The sequence below is a fragment of the Thrips palmi genome, unplaced genomic scaffold, assembly GCF_012932325.1.
Source record: "Thrips palmi isolate BJ-2018 unplaced genomic scaffold, TpBJ-2018v1 HiC_scaffold_10, whole genome shotgun sequence".
In the NCBI taxonomy this organism is placed as follows: domain Eukaryota; kingdom Metazoa; phylum Arthropoda; class Insecta; order Thysanoptera; family Thripidae; genus Thrips; species Thrips palmi.
In genome coordinates, this window is record NW_023144621.1 from 19,417,112 (window position 1) to 19,433,186 (window position 16,075).

The following is a 16,075-nucleotide window of genomic DNA, read 5'->3' on the forward strand; positions in this document are numbered from 1 at the left end:
TGAGTGACAACCGTGCCATTAGTGCTGTAAGTGGCGGCGTGGTCGCATGTAAATGTGCAGCCAGCGGCACAGCCAGGGCCTCGGCCAGGGCCGCGCGGATCGAAAAGCACAGACAGCCCATCATCGAAAAACACGGCCGGTATTCGTTCCGGCGACATGTCGTGACGCGTGCGCGGCACGCGGGGCGGCACGCGGGGCGGGCAAGCACGCGAGCAAGGGCCGCCATGTCCCAGAGGGACGCACGGACGGCACAGACAGACACGCAGGCTGACACGGACACACACGGACACACAAGGACACACACACACACACACACACACACACACACACACACACACCACACACACACACGAGTGAGCGAATTTAGCTCATTGTCCGTGGCGCACACCCAAACGGGTAATTCATTAGCGGGTGCGAATTCAACACAACAGCGCCACGCCTCGCAGGGCCGTGGCCGGCATGGCCGGGGCCTCGCATGCAGTGGCAGGGCAGTGGCAGGCGGGCAGGGCGCTGTGAGGGCTGAAGGGCTGAAGGGCCCCCGCGCGACACGGAGGCCGCGGTGGCTCCGGACTCCGTGCCGCACGCGCGCGCCGAGCGAGCGCCACGCGCCGCGCGTCACGCTAGACAGACACGCACACCGCAAATTCGCGGCCGAAACGACAGCGATCGACGAGGACGACACCCATTCCGCAAAATTGAGCAGCATCGGCGGCACCGCGCGGCACCGCGCAGTAAGCCTTTTGTCGGCGGCATGGCAGGCGGGCGGGCAGGCGGCCCTTCACGCGGACGCACTCCACCGGCGCGCCGCCAACCTCGCCGCCAACCCTCGCGGCCTCGCCCCGCAACCCTTTTCCGCGCTTTCGGCTGCCTGTTCGGCGACGACCTGAACCAAATTCGGCCGCGCCGACGCGGGTCATCAAACGCATCCGGCAGCGTCAAAGGGATTTCAAGAAATAACCATTTGTCAAAGCAGCAGCCGCGAGAGAGGAGAGCCCGCGGCGCGGCGTGGCGCGGCGCAGGATTAGCCCAGTGACACCGCCACGCCACGCCACGCCACGCCACCTCCCGGCCGCACCGCCGCACTGCCGGGTCGGCGGAGGGCACTTTGCGGACGACATGCAAAAAGCGGTCCTGCGGTGACACCGCCAGAAAGGAGGTGAAGAGGCGCATTATTTTTGACCTGCGGCCACCCGCGGCCGCGCTGCCTGCCAGCGCCGTCTGCCCCGCATCATCTGGGTCGCGGCCTGGCCGTGCGCCTGGCCCTGGCCGCCGATACAACCGCAAAGAGGCGAGCGATCAGACGGGGATAATTACCGGGATTACCCCCACCCCCCTCGGAGGAAAAGGGAAGTTCATAAAACCGTAATCCCAATGTAGCCGAAAAAAACTGCGAGGCAACGCGGTGTAAGCCGCAGCCCCGCTGGGCGCCTCCAGCCGAGCCGGCGACCTATCGCGGCTTTTGCTCGAATTACGGCCAATGATTGAGTCTGGAGCGTCCTTCCTCGACGTATCGACACCCGCCGGGTGGCATCATTATGTTTCGCGTGCACAAAATGACGCGAATCGCGACCGGCGCGTCTCGCTGCGAGTGCATCACAAAACGGACACACTCCAGCGGCGGCTCATTATTACAAATATCGAAAGGGGGAAGCAGAAAGGGAAAAAAGGAAGAGAAAGACGGACAAACAGCACCTATCCATTACACGCGCCCGACAAAAAGGGGTGTGTCAGTCCTTGGCCCAACTTATCGGCACACCATTTTATTTGCTCATCCGATAGAAGGAGGGGGCTGATTACCCGCCGCTGATTCGATGCGGTGTAAGCTGCACCAGATGGGATTGCGAAGAGTTTCGATCGGACTGATCGGCCGATAGACAATGAATGGACAAAGGTACTGATAAATTGACTGGCGCGGCGACGCACCGCGCGTTACGCTGTCATTGGCACCGCCCAGCGAGCGCTGCGTCGCTCTCGCGTTGATTCGACAACAGGGCCAAGCGCGACGCCTCACTCACACCTTGCGCGCCTCGCGCCTCGGCCTAGGACAACCCCCTCCGCGCGTCCGCCTTTTGTTTTCCACTTACGATTAAAAGCTAAGGACACCCCGACCCCGACCCCAACCCCCTGAGCCGCCTCGGGATGCGCACCGAAGCACGAAAACGGCACCCCGACTCGACCGGGGCCCTCGCGTGGCGGGCCAGACAGGGACACTCGCCAAGTGGTCTGGGCCTGGCCTGGCCTGGCCTGGCGGCACACCGGTGCAAGGGCTTGCCTGCAGCCTGCGGGTCACCGCGGGTCACTTGATCGAACCCTTGCCTCCCCTCCTCGCCGCGTCGTCAAAGGGCCGCGCGTTACCTGCCCGGCTGCCCCCAATGGCTTCCGCGCCGTCCCGCTCGCCCCGCTCCCGCTCCGCTCCAACGACAGCCCCGCCGAGGCCACCCAGCATTGTCTCTGCCGGGGAGGACAAAGAGGCGGAAGGCTGGGCCGCTGGGCCCTTGGCTGGGCCTAGGGCAGGCCGCTGGGCGTAGGGCCTGGCGGCCTAGGGCCTGGCGGCCTAGGGCAGGCAGACCTTGCGCGCCAATCTGGCCGGCAGGATGCGCTAGTCAATTCCCTCCCACCGCCATGCGCAAGTGCGCACTTCACTTGCCGCTCGCTTGCCGCCCCTTCGCCTCCGTCCGCCCGTCCGCCCGCCCGCCCGTCTCGTCGGGGCGGCGGGGCGACATTCGATCGCCGCCGCGGCAAGGCAACCCTAAAGGCACGGCGCGGTGCGGCGCGTTGGGCTGCCTACTCTCCCGGCGCTGAGTCAGCATTATGCAGCTTTACTAAAATTTCAGCATAGGGTTACACATCAAAGTTTTCGTTTTGTGTTTTAATTAGCAAATGAAGACTCCAGAGACAGGAACGCTAGTTAAGCTGCCACTCCTTGTTCTGGACGAGTCTGCTGGCTCCGCTAGCGCTGCGGTGCACTACTCTCAGGAAACTACACTGCACACGGCTCGCGCAACTAGCGGCTCCCCCTCCTCTTCCGGGGCCAAGAAACACACCAAAGTCACACATCGAGCCGTCGGGGCGGAGCGACTGGAGTGACTGGAGCAGGCGGGTGATCTCGAGAGTAGCTTTCGTCGCTGTCTCTCGCACAAATCCGGGACGCGCCATGAGTGCGAGAGAGACAGAGCGACGAAAACGATTCTCGGAATCAGTCTGTAGGCTGAGTAGGTGCGCCACACACGCCGGGGCCGCGGCGTCTGGCGTCTGCCAGTGAACCGGGCAGCCGCGCATCAAATGGATGTCGATGTCGATACACTGGGAGAGACGGCGTGCTCTGCGCGATGGGCTGCCTAGCTGCCGGCGGTCCGTGCTCTGCTGTGCAGTGCTTGCAGTGCTGCAGCGCGAGGGTGGGTAGAGAGGCGTTGCCGACGCCGCCGCGTCTCTCCAAGCAACGCGTGCACGTTGGGCTGCCTGCCGCCGCGGCGCGAACGCTGAACCTCTCCCTCCTCCCCCCTCCCGCCTCGCCAGTCGGCGCGCATCCGCCGCCAGCCAGATTTCTCATAGTGTGCGTTGGGTTGCCTGCCTCCACGGCGCTCGCACCAGAGGACTGCTGCACTGCCGCGGTCTCGGTACATCCGCGTTTGCGGAAACTGTGCGAACGGCGGCGGCGGGTTATCCCTTTTTACGACGCAAGAGTAAGCAGCTCGTTCCCGTGGGAAATTCGAGGCGGAGAGCGGAGAGCGGGCGGCCCATCCAACCCGGAAGAAATTGACCCCCGGCCTCCACGCCGAGGCCCCGCGCCCTGCGCCCCGCGCCCCGCAGCGCCCCGCCGCGGCCACATGAGTCACTCCAGACCGCCGTCCGGCCGTCCGTCGCCGTCACACAGACCCACAGACTCACGAGAAGCAGAAAAACGGCCAACATCTCGCTCTCGTTCTAATTAGAAGATTTATTTCAAGATGCCTCCGCCTTCTGCTGACCCGGTTGCCCGGCTGCCCACGTGCAGGCCTGCAGGCCCTTGAGCCGCGCCACTGCGCCCTGCCAGCACACTGGCAGCCAGGCCTGGAGGCTGCCCGCTGCACCACTGCGGCACCATCAACCGGCAGCGCCTAGCGCCTTAACGCGTGGCTGCATGTTTAATTCGCGGCTCGTGACCGGCCTGACTGACTGGCCTGGCCGGTCTCCACCGCGACGAGGAAACCCCACCCCTCCTCTTTCCCTCTGGAACACAAACTGAATACAAGTGGAGCGAAAACGAGGTCCCGCCTGCAGCGCCAACACTTCAAACTCGATTTGCGACGCACGAGCAAAAGACTAAAAATAGGCGAAACAGATTGAGCCGTGCCGCCGTGCCGCGCCCGGGGCGCGCTGGTCCGGGGCGGGATGGGGCGGGGCGGGGTGGGCGGGGGGGGGTGGGGCGGGGCGGGGTGGGGCGGGGCGGGGTGGGGCGGGGCGGGGCGGGGCCGGTCCGGCGAGTCACAGGCCCTATCAGCAAGGTGCAAAGCAAAGGGGTTCGGGGTTGGGGGGGGGGGGGTCGCAGCCAGCCGATAATGCACCGCCCGCTTTCATTTCCGTAAAATGGATGGATTCGGCGAACGACTCGGAATCAGAGAAAGGCGCGCGCCCCGCCAACGCCAAAGGCAACGCCCTTGTACGCGCTCTCGTAGTCTCTCGCCTCTGACACGGCCACGGCCCCGATAGGCTGCTCCGTGTTCCGGGCGACGGTCACCCGGCTAACCCGTCGCGACAAAAAAAACGTTAACGCTAACGCTAACGTGAAAGCAGATGATACTTATGAGAATGTTTATTGAAATGTATGAATGTGACATTTTGTCAATTTCTTTCAAAGAGTAAACACTCGGAACTCTTTTTTTTGACAAATCTCTTACGCACGGTAATTCATGAAAATGACAATTTAAGTATAACTTTTGAATATCCTAACGTGCCATGTTCGCAATGACGGTGGGACACTCATATGTCCGATACCACTTATGTCCGATACCACTTGTGTTGGGTATCATTTTCGTTGTTTCAACGCGAAGATGCACAATTTGGTGGCTAATCACATAACTACTCAATACCCATAAAAGTTGTGTTCGGTACTAGGGCAAGGCGCCTTGCGGCACGCGGCGTGTCAGCCACATCTCCAAGCGGGGCCGGCCGGCCGGCGCGCCACCCGAACCCGACCTCAAGATAGATAAGCAAGAGTGGCGCACACTGCTGACTGCCGACGCGCCGCTTCTCGAGAGGGGCAGGGTTTCGGGGGGCGCTGCACTATGCGTTCTACGCACTCAAGGCTCAAGTGCGTGTGTGTGTAGACTGCTACGGGGTGTGGCGGGGTGCGGCGGGACGTGGCGTCTCGGCAAGGGAATGGGCGGGGGGGGCCGCTACGCGATGCGTGCTAGCAGCGTCCCGTAACGACGCGCAACGCGAGGGACGCACTTCATGAGTACTAGATAACTGGGTGTCGAGGTTATACGCCGCGCGCGCAACTCGAGCCCCCGCAGCCGCCCCGATTCATGATGCGGCGGGCGACGGCACGGCGCGACGGCGCGGCACGCTGCGGGCCCTCCGCTCATAATCTTCTAGGCAGGCTAGCCAGCCGCTGCCTTGCCAGCGAGGCGCTCGGCTTCTTCTAGGCTTGCTAGTCAGGCAACGAGGCAACTGCTGCCTGGCTAGCCGGAAACTCGGTACTCTCTGCACGAGAGTACAAGCACGCTGATACGTGAACGTATCATCTGCTAAAAAACGTTAACGCTAACGCTAACGTGAAAGCAGATGATACTAATGAGAATGTTTACTTAAATGTGTGATGTTTTTATCTCCACTATTAGTAGAAAAAATTTTACGATGATGAGTGACATTTTGTGAATTAATTTGAAAAAGTAAACACTCGGAACTGTTCATTTGACAAATTTCTTACGCATAATAATTCACGAAAATGTAAATATTATTTTAACTTTTGGATGTCCTAACGTGCCATTGTTTTGTGTTAAACATGTTCGCAATGTCGGTGGGACACTCATATGTCGGATACCACTTGTGTTGGGTATTTTCGTTGTTTCAAAGCGAGGATGCACAATTTGGTGGCTAATCACATGAATACTCAACACCCGTAAAAGTTGTTTTCGGTACTAGGGCGGGATGCCTCGCCGGACGCAGCGTGCCAGCCTCATCTCCAAGCAGGGCCGGCCGGCCGCGGCCTGCGACACCCGAACCCGAGACGCTCAAGATAAGCATGAGTGGCGTGCACTGCCGACTGCCGGCGCGCCGCTTCTCGAGAGGGGCAGGGGTTCGGGGGGGCGCTGCACTATGCGTTCTACGCACTCAAGGTTCAAGTGGGTGTGTGTGTTTGGACTGTTGCGGGGTGTGGCGGGGCTCGGTGGACGTGGCGTCTCGGCAGAGGAAGGGGCGCGGGGGGCTGCTGCGCGATGCGTGCTATACCAGTGTCTCGTGACGAGAGGAAGGGGAGCGGCATAGCGCGCAACGTGAGGGACGCACTTTATGAGAACTAGATAACTGGGTGTCGAGGTTCTACGCGCGCTCAACCCGAGCCCCCGCAGGCGCCCCGATTCATTGTGCGGCGCGCGGCGCGCGGCGCGGCGCGGCGCGGCGCGACGGCGCGGCACGCTGAGGGCCCTCCGCTCATATTCTTCTTGGCAGGCCAGCCAGCCGCTGCCTTGCCAGCGAGGCGCTCGACCTCTTCTAGGCTTGCTAGTCAGGCAACGAGGCAACTGCTGCCTGGCTAGCCGGAAACTCGGTACTCTCTGCACGAGAGTACAAGCACGCTGATACGTGAACGTATCATCTGCTAAAAAATGGAGGGCGGGCTAAAAGTGGAAATGGAATGATGATGAGTCGACGGGATTCGAACCCGGGGCGTCGCGGCGCCGCGTGTGCCCCGCCACGGTGGACGTGGGACGAGCAGCACGAGGTTGACGCAACTTGGTCCGCCGCGCGCAGCACCGCGCAGCACCGCGCAGCTCGCACCGACATCGCGGAACTGCCGGTAGGACTGCGTGAATGTAGCACGTGGGCTTGCTCGGCGCCACGCCCCGCCGCCACGCCACGCCCAGTGTGTGTGACACAAAGTGTCCAGGATGACTTGCCTACTCACTCATCCACACGCCGCCCATACCGTCACAATACAGCAGCATTTGCGAAAACCTTTTCGTTTGAACGTTGAGCAAATTGTGATAGTGAATTCGCGAACGTTTTGGAGAGGCCAGGTTGGCCTTGACGGCGTCGTCGGAGCGTCGACAGCGCCAAGGCCGCGCGACGGACGTGGCGCCGGAACAGATAGGGGTGCACGGAGACGGGCCGACGGGCCTGTGTTGCAGGGGTACCAATCTCTCCTCGACAAACTTCCCCCTCCCCCTTTCTCCTTCTCCCCTCCCCCCCGGTCCTCTGAGAGGCGGGCCTGCTGCTGGAGAAGTGCGCGCGCGCGGAGGCCGGCCGAGGCCACGAGACTGTGGACGCCGGCGTGGACGTCAGGGTCAAGGAGTTGGCCGCTACTGAAAGAAAGAGTGAAAGAGGGGGAGGGGGAGGGCTCGCGGTCAACCGCCGCTCCAGCCGCGGGACACGAGCGGCAGTGGTGTGGCGGCAGTCGGCAGTCTCAAGGGCGCGGCGGCGCGGCGCGCGGAGCGTGGCTCTGCGGCAATGATATGCTATCGCCTAGGGACGCGTGCCCACGCCGGGCGCACGCCGACATCGGCCCGACCGGGCTCGAGGCCCGACCTAGGGCTAGGCCAGCGGTTCCCAACCTTTTTCGGTTCGCGACCCCAAATTTGTAACAAAAAATTTCCGCGACCCCCAGGAAAAATTTCGCGACCCCACGTGACCCCTCCTTTAGCATGCCTTTGATACAAAGTGCGATAATCCACCTTAGTTTGGGAGCAGTATTGCCGCAAAGTTGATCAAAACGGCCACAAATGTCTTCTAAAAATCGTGTTTTGGGCCGACTTTAAGCAGCCACTGCGTTTGATCTGAGGCGGTATTTCGTCCTCCCTCAACGGGCATTTGGTCTTTGGACCTTCCTTTAGCATGCCTTTGTTACGGAGTGTGATTATCTGCCTTAGTTTGGGAGCAGTATTGCCACAAAGTTGATCAAAACGGTCACAAATGTCTTTGAAAAATCGTGTTTTGGGCCGACTTTAAGCAGCCACTGCGTCTGATCCGAGGCGGTATTTCGTCCTCCCTCAACGGGCATTTGGTCTTTGGACCTTCCTTTAACATGCCTTTGTTACGGAGTGCGATTATCGGCCTTAGTTTGGGAGCAGTATTGTCTCAAAGTTGATGAAAACAGTAAAAAATGCCTTTGAATGCCATTTTGATCCACTTTGAGACAATACTGCTCCCAAACTAAGGCCGATAATCGCGCTCCGTAACAAAGGCATTCTAAAGGAAGGTCCAAAGACCAAATGCCCGCTGAGGGAGGACGACATACCGCCTCGGATCAGACGCAGTTGCTGCTTAAAGTCGGCCTAAAACACGAGTTTTCAAAGGCATTTTTGACCGTTTTGAACAATTCTGCCAGCCGGGAAACAGCCGCGACCTCAGGCGACCCCAACCACCTCGCTGCGACCCCTCGAAATTTTTTCGCGACCCCCTTTGGGGTCGCGACCCCAAGGTTGGGAACCGCTGGGCTAGGCCAACACTACACTGCCTCGGGCTACGCTGCTGCGCGCCGTCCCATCGCCAAAGTCCGCGACGCCGCGCGCCGATCCGTCGAGGGATTCGAACAAAGTCCCGGAACAGACCGCAGCCGCCCCCCGCCACCGCCGCCCCCGCCGCGAGCGGTTCAGTCTGGGCGTCCCAGAAGGCGCCTCCCCGTTCCGTCCGAGTCGCGCTGCGCCGCTGCTGCGTTCTGATTCTCGGATTCGGCAGCGCAGGTGGAGCTGGCGAGGCCGAGACGCAATCTGGAGACTGAGCTCTAGTGTCAAGTTCGGGACTCGGCACGGGGCACGAGGCGTGCGCGATGGGGTGGGGCACGGCACGGCGCGGCACAGGCCAGAGGGAAGTCCAATGCATAAATGCATGACGTTTAGCGGCCCCAAATCCCCGATTGCCGACAGGGACGACAGCAGGGTCGCGCCGTGACAGTGTAGCGACAGTGCAAGGACAGTGTAGCCACAGTGTTTACCCAGCGCGGCGGGCAAACAACAGGTGGCAGGGGCGGCGCCTTCAACCCTTCTTCCCATTCAGATTTTATGCAGGCTTGCCTTGACTTAAAGTTGGGATTTTCGCCAAGTGGAGGTGCTGGTCCGGGGAGGGCATCACTCGCTAGTATTTTTGAGTGCCGAGAATGTGAATATCTGCGATAAAAAACGAATACTCATATTCGTCAATTGAATTAATTTTGGTTCGGGCTGACTCCATGCGACCACCGCCTCCCATCCAGGCCGGACTTGGCACTCCCTCCACATGCCTGTGTTCTTCTCGTGCTCCGGTGCTTGCCTTGGGGCTTTGGTGCCGTCCCAACCGTGGTTCGTCCACTGGCAGTAAGAGACAGCTTGTGCAGAGCCTCGCCACGTTCGGCGCGGCTCAACGCGAACCCAGCCCCAATCCGTGCCGTGGCGTCGTGCAGGACGCCCCATGCAGCCCCGTGAGACACGGGCTCGGGTTGCCCACGCCCCCGCCGAGCCGCGCAGCGTGGAACTCCATCATCGCGGGGCACTCGGGGCGCGGCGCGGCGCCCCAGCCACCCGCCCCGACCCCCGGCAGGCGCAACGCACTGCAGCCACGCCGTCCGACGCCATTCGCGGCACCCCAGTCGGCAGACTCATTCCGAGAGTCGTTTCCGTCGCTCTGTCTCTCCCGCACCAACGGGACACTCTACGAGTGCGAGAAGGGCAAAGCGACGAAAACGACTCGGAATATCAGTCTCAGGCCAGCCTCTCCGGACGAGAGTAGTTGGGGAAACAGGACTTAGCGGCCGATGGAGCGTTATTGGGTGGCGGGTCGAACACGGCCTGCAGCGCCTTGGCAGCGCCGGCGCCTATTACCCGTTATGAAGAGGAGTGGGGGCGTAAGTACCTCAATATAGACCGCAAACTTGGCCGCGCACCCACGCCGGAACCAGATATCACCACAGCCCCGCCGCTTGCAGGCCGCAGGGTGGCGCAGGGCCCTGGCCGAGGCCCTGGCGACGCCCTGGCGACGCATCCCCTCGCAGGCCTCGCACGAGTAATATCCGGCGATGTCTCGTAAAACGCGGCGCCGCGCTGTAGGCTCGCCACCCCCGCGCCAAAGCCGTGCGCCGCCGCCCTCCAGTCCCGCAATAGCCCCGCCGGCCGCGCCGCGCCACGCCGTGTGGGCGTCGGCCGGGATGGGGCGAGTCGGGGCGAGTCCATCGACCCGCAAGACGAAGTGGCGGAAAACGGCGGAAAAGGTACCGAGTGGGCGGGCCTTGCCCGGCCTTGCCCCGCCAGCGCTTTGACACGCCGGCGACGTAACGACCCTCCGGTGCCCGCCGGCCCTTCACCTGCAGCCACGTGATCGGCGGCCCTTACCTCCCGGAAGGCCGGAAGCAGTTGAGGGCTTCACAAAAGCGACGCGGCGACGTCGAGGAGACAAAACAGGAGCCGACCCTTACGCGACGGGGGAAGTCGGAAGACGAAAGGCGGGCACTTCCCGGAGTCACGCGATTCAATTTTTCCAGGCTTTTCCGCGCGCGGTCGAACAAGTGCATGCAGGTGCACGGGCTGGCCTCTCCGGCCCCGCGGGGTGCTCCTGCAGGAGGGGGAGGGCCTGCAGGGTCAGGCCAGGCTCCGTGTGGAGTCCTGCGGGGCAGACGGGCGTTGGGGGGGCCGCCAAAGAGGAGGTCGCGGACGCGTGCCGCGGCGTGCCGCGCGCCATTGTGCTGCACAAAAGGTGTGGCGCTTGCTGGAAGAAAGGGGAAAGGGGTCCGAGGCACGTGCCGGAAAACACTGCCCTTATTTCAGCCCCCCAGGGCCGGGCCGGGCCTCAAGGCCGGGCCTTGCGGGAGCACAAGGGCATCTCAGCGGCCCTCAAGCGGCCCACAACGCCCACAACACGTCGCACGGCCGGGGTAGTGCACACCTACGTATGTCCCCCCCCCCTTCCCATTCGGCCTGCCGGGCAGGCGGAGTGATTCAAGACGTCGGAGTTTGGGGTGAGCGAAGAGCACCCGAACAATGACCACTTCCTCGTCGTCAGTGAGGTTTCGCTGAAGACGAAAGGGCATTTTCGAGGCCTTTTCATACGAGTGGGTCTTTGAGAGGAAGAAGGCGCGGCCCTCCCCACTGCCAAAGCCTTCTGTGAAACGCGGAAAGGGCGCCGGACTCACCTTGACCCCGTGATGGTGTTGGCCCTCCTGGGACGGTGGCCGTAGGCGAACTGCGAGCTGCCGAGCGCCTCCACGGACATCTGGTGGTGCAGGACGGGCCTGCGCGGGCCGTGGTGCACCGTCGGGGAGATGGGCGCGGACGCGGACGCCGTCGGCCGCAGGACCTGCCCCTCGGACAGCTGCCGCTGCAGGCGGGGCCGCCGCCAGCCCTCCACCGGCCTGGAGGAGGGCGACGGCGGCGTGCGGCCCGCGGCCGCGGACACCGACGGCGAGCCTCGCGGCGCGCGGGGCGCCTCCCGCGACGCCCTGGAGCTGGAGCCGCTGGAGCCCCTCATGGCGGCGGGGACGGCGGCCCGTCCAGCTGGACAGCTAGCCGCGCTCGAGGCCGCGCTCAGTCTCAGCTGGAGGTCGCTGTCCAGGTCCCAGTCAACGCGTTGCATGTGGGCCGGCCATGTCCTGGGGGGCGAGTCGTCTTCGGCGCCTCTGCAAACAGGGACAGGATTAACGTTAGGCTGGACCACTGGCGGACGAAGCAAGGGCCCTGCCCAAGCCCCCTGCCACCCCCTTCGAGCTTCAAGCGACCGAAGACCGAAGCGACCTTCAATCCCTACCCCGTTCCCTTCCCCTCCCTATCGGCGCGACGCCCCATGCACGCGAGTCCTTGATTACATCCTCCGCCATCGGTACACACAGAATCCTCCCGGCCCTCCCCCTTGATTGCTTTTCCGGATCAACAATTCCGCCTTCCGTCCGCGGCGTCGTCCGCCCAAGCGGGTAAGTGACGGCCCAGGACGGGCCGCGCAAATGTCGAAATGTCGCCGCGCAGCTAAGCCGAGCGTCCATTTGCCGCCACCGCCTGGCTTCCCCTGGCTTCGTTTTCCTTTTCGTGGCTCCCGGGGGGCGTGGCGGCGTCGCGGCTCAGAAATCATACGGCGTGGCGCGCGAATCCGCGCGGGACTTCCGCACACACACACACACACACGTCTCTCTCACTCACACACAGGAGTAATTTGAAGAGCGCGGAAAGCTAAACGGGCTGTTCGTCCGGCTACGCCCCTGGCTTACGCCCGGCTAACTCCTGGCTAACGTCTGGCTAAATGCCTGCATCCGAACAATACATCGATGTGCCCGGGCGTGGCCGCGCGTGGCGCCTCAGCAGCCTCAGCAGCCCCAGACGTGCGGTGCGGAGGTAGCGCCAAGGCGCGCCAAGGCGGCGCGGCCTCAGATTCGCAACGGACCGACGGGGACCGTGCATCAACACAAATCGCCGCCGCAACCGCCCGCACCGCTGCAAAATGCGACGCCACGGCGCGTAAAAAATAAAGAGAGACAGAGAAAGAAACGAAGAAAAAGTGGCAGGACCTGTCATTTGCACACGTGTGGCTTTTTGGATGATACGTGGTAGCGCGCGCTTCCGATTCAAAGCTCAAACGAGGTCGAATCCAAAAAGGAACGCGCACACACACACACACACAAACACACCAAAAAGGATGGACGAACCTTGTATGCACACACTGACTGTGTGCTCTGCCAAATCACGCAAAAAACTTAAAACTTTTGTTTTTTTGTGATTTTGTTGTTATTGATTTTGGGGGTCGGAGCGGGTGGGGCTGACAAAAACACGCACCTGACATCGAGTGCGAAAAAGCACACAAGGGTATACACCTCATGAAAAGCAAGAGGCCGCACAACTTCATCGAACTGCTTCGCGAGCACCACCACGCCACAGCGCATCCGCTGAAACGCCAACCGAGTGTGACACTATCTCCTCTCGCTCTTTCGAAGGGGTTAACTGAACAAGGTCTAGACTGTGGAGACGGTGGAGAGGAGACAGCGAATTGAGACGGTCCTTGCGCGCCTTGCGGTCTTCCTTCCCTTTCACCGAGTGACGCGCGGTGACGCGGTGACGCGGTGACGCGTCCTCCCCAGGCACCTGTCCGTCCCGGGACGGCCGTCGGGGGGACTCCTCCCGCGTCCCCTGCGAGGCCCCGGCAGCTTGTCGATAAGGGGCCGTCCACAGATTACGTGGCGCCTTCGGTCCTTCGGTCTCCCTCGCACTCAACAACAGCCCAGAGGAGCGACAAGGACGGAGCTATGAAGAAGCGTTGCGTACATGCGCAATTTTTATTTCAGGGCATTTCGAGCGACCATCGTAAAACTTCGCGAAATATCCCTGGATTTCAATGAACTAATGAAACCGTGTTTCGGAGTGAATGTGCCCCTAGTGATAGTGGCTGACTGAGCCTTCCTATGCATGGTTATCGCCGTCACGAGACGTGGACCACGCAGACCCACAATCCTCCAAAATTGGTCAGGTGGTGTGGTTCATGTGCCATGCCAGAATCGCGTCGCCGCGCCACAGCGGGGCCGAGCTTTGGGCAGTCGTTTTGTCACGACGGGGAGCTCGGCCATCGAAACGGACCGCCGGTAGAGGCGTTTTTCGGTGAGCGAGGAAAGCGGGAAAAGAGGCTGGCGGCGCCCACGGACCGCGGCCTTGGCACTACACTGCACCCCAGGGCCTCGCCCAGGGCCTCACCCAGGGCCTCGCCCAGGGCCCACGGGGTCCGAGTTCCAGCACTACTTGTTGGCGCAGACAAAACTCGAAACCGCGCCGCGCCACCCCCTCCCTCCCTCAGGACAAATATTGTACTTGAGGCCCCATTCACGGCCACCAGTCCTTTTGTTTTACTTTTAGCGCCACGAACAACAAACAGGGATGGCAAATCGGCCTCGCATCTGCTGCCCCCATGACCGGACCGGGACTGCGGGGCCTTGGCGGGGCCGGCCGGCCGGCGCGCTATCTCGCGACACAAAGTTGCACGAATAAAACTTGCAGGGCGTACTCCGGCGGCATAAAACAGGATCCCCGGAATAAAAAGGCGCCTTTTACAGCGTACCGCGCGACGATGCTGTCCTTTCTTCTCTCTCGAGCCGAAGGGGAAACGCGGGAAAAATGCGCCGCCGAACCCAGTAAAGGCCGAACGGCACGGCGAGCGCGCCACATGGAGGACATCCCGGCCGGAACTTTGAGGAAGGGTCCTGGCGAGGCCGGCCGCCTCCAGCTTCACTTCAAGCTGCCAGCCCGCTGGCCCTAAGCCCTCGCCGCCCTCGCCGCCCTCACCGCCCTCCCCACGAGGCCACGTCCTCGGTGTCCCCGGGCCCTGGCCTCCCCGGGCCTCGACCCCGGCACGGGGCTTCCCTTAAACTTAACCCCCGAGTCTTCGATAAGATTTTCGGCAGCCGGACAGGTTTTCCCGGCCCCCCCTTCAACTTGGCCGCCCAATCCACGAAAGACTGTTGCGGCGGGCCCGGCGGCTTTGGGGCCCGGGCCCCGGGCCGCGGTCCGCGCGTGGCCCCCCCCCGGCGCCCGTGCCACGCGGCGCGGTGCCGCGCCGGCGCGCCTGCCGCGCCGTCCCGCGCCGTGCCGCGCGTGCCGCGCGTGCCGCGCCGTGCCGCGCCGCGCGCCGTGCCGCGCCGTGCCGCGCCGTGCCGCGCCGTGCCGCGCCGTGCCGCGGTAGCGAGGCGACGGCAGCTGTGGTTGCAGCGGGCTCATTCAGACCAGATGAATGACTCACAGCCGCGCCAAGACGACCGAGACACGGGCGTGGCGTGGCGCGTTGAATTTGTCGTGCGCATGATCGACGCTTTATCGCTGGAGATGCAAATCGACCGCCAGCGCAGCCAGCCCAGCCTCGGCAGCCTCGGCCCGGCAGCACCGACAGCACCGGCAGCCAGCGCGGACAGCTATTAGTACGGCAACGGAACGCGTTCGGCCGCCAGGAGACTGCTTTTCGTCGCTCTGTCTCTCTCACACCTGTGTGGAACGCCCCACTAGAGCGAGAGAGAGCGACGAAAACGATTCCCAATCCGCAGGCCCAACGCCAACACCCGCTCGATTCAGACAAAAATGGCAGGGATAGCCCCGCCAAAGGCCGCCAAAGGGTGGCTTAGACAAACACCCATGTTCGAAGAATCAATAATCCGCGGTAATCCAAACAAGCCGAGGCCGGACAAGCGCGTCTCCTAAATTACGCGGTGGGTCACAATCCGACAAAATCTTCGGTGTTCCGCGACACGAATCACCGCCAAAAATGAAAACGCCGCTCACAGCCAGAGGCGCCAAAGACTCCGCTCCGCCCGACTCCGCCCCGTCGGCTGTCCAGTACGGGTGAGGCGATGGTATCTCACTTTGGCGAACGAAAGTTCAACACCCAGTACGTTCCTCATTTTCGATAGGCTGTCCCGGGGAACCAGCCTCAAATTTTTGTGACGCTTAAGTAAGCTGTGACGACTACGCTTAAGCACAGTGTACTTAAGTTAACCTTACTCAATCGCGACCCCATGAACCTTGCATGAACCAGCCCCAGGGTTGAGAACCGCTGCCTACGGGGGCACGTTCACAGAACTTCCCACATTCATGTTGTACAAAATTTGAACACATGTCACAACTGACAAAAACGTGGCTATAAGTAGGCATCATAGCTGACACAAAGGCCAAAAAATCTTGCACAATCCTGGAATCATTGTACACAAAGTTTTAGAGTGGGTCCCCTTGTTAACAGGCGAGTGGGTACAGTCTCACCTCGGGCTTGGCTTGCTTCGCTGCTTGCGACAGGCCGGAGCCTGGTGGCGGGCTTTCCGTCGCGTGGCGCGGAGCGCGGACGGCACTTCTCGAAACACCGTCAATTCTTCAGGAGCTCGCTTGTTCAGTGTAATTATCGGCGCCACCACACTGGTGATGTCCGGATGGGATGGACCTGCTGCTCGCGGCGTCGGCCC

General features: G+C 62.1%; 1 protein-coding gene across 1 annotated transcript in view; it reads right to left on the reverse strand.

Annotated features, from left to right (window-relative positions):
* Window positions 1-11,443, reverse strand: part of LOC117654536 (rap1 GTPase-activating protein 1) — a 183,443-nt gene extending 172,000 nt beyond the window's left edge. Inside the window, exon 1 of the mRNA XM_034401239.1 lies at window positions 11,297-11,443. Coding sequence (XP_034257130.1) covers window positions 11,297-11,376 — 80 coding nt within the window. The 5' untranslated portion in view covers window positions 11,377-11,443. The remainder of the gene's footprint in view (window positions 1-11,296) is intronic.
* Between the last annotated feature and the right edge of the window lie 4,632 nt (window positions 11,444-16,075).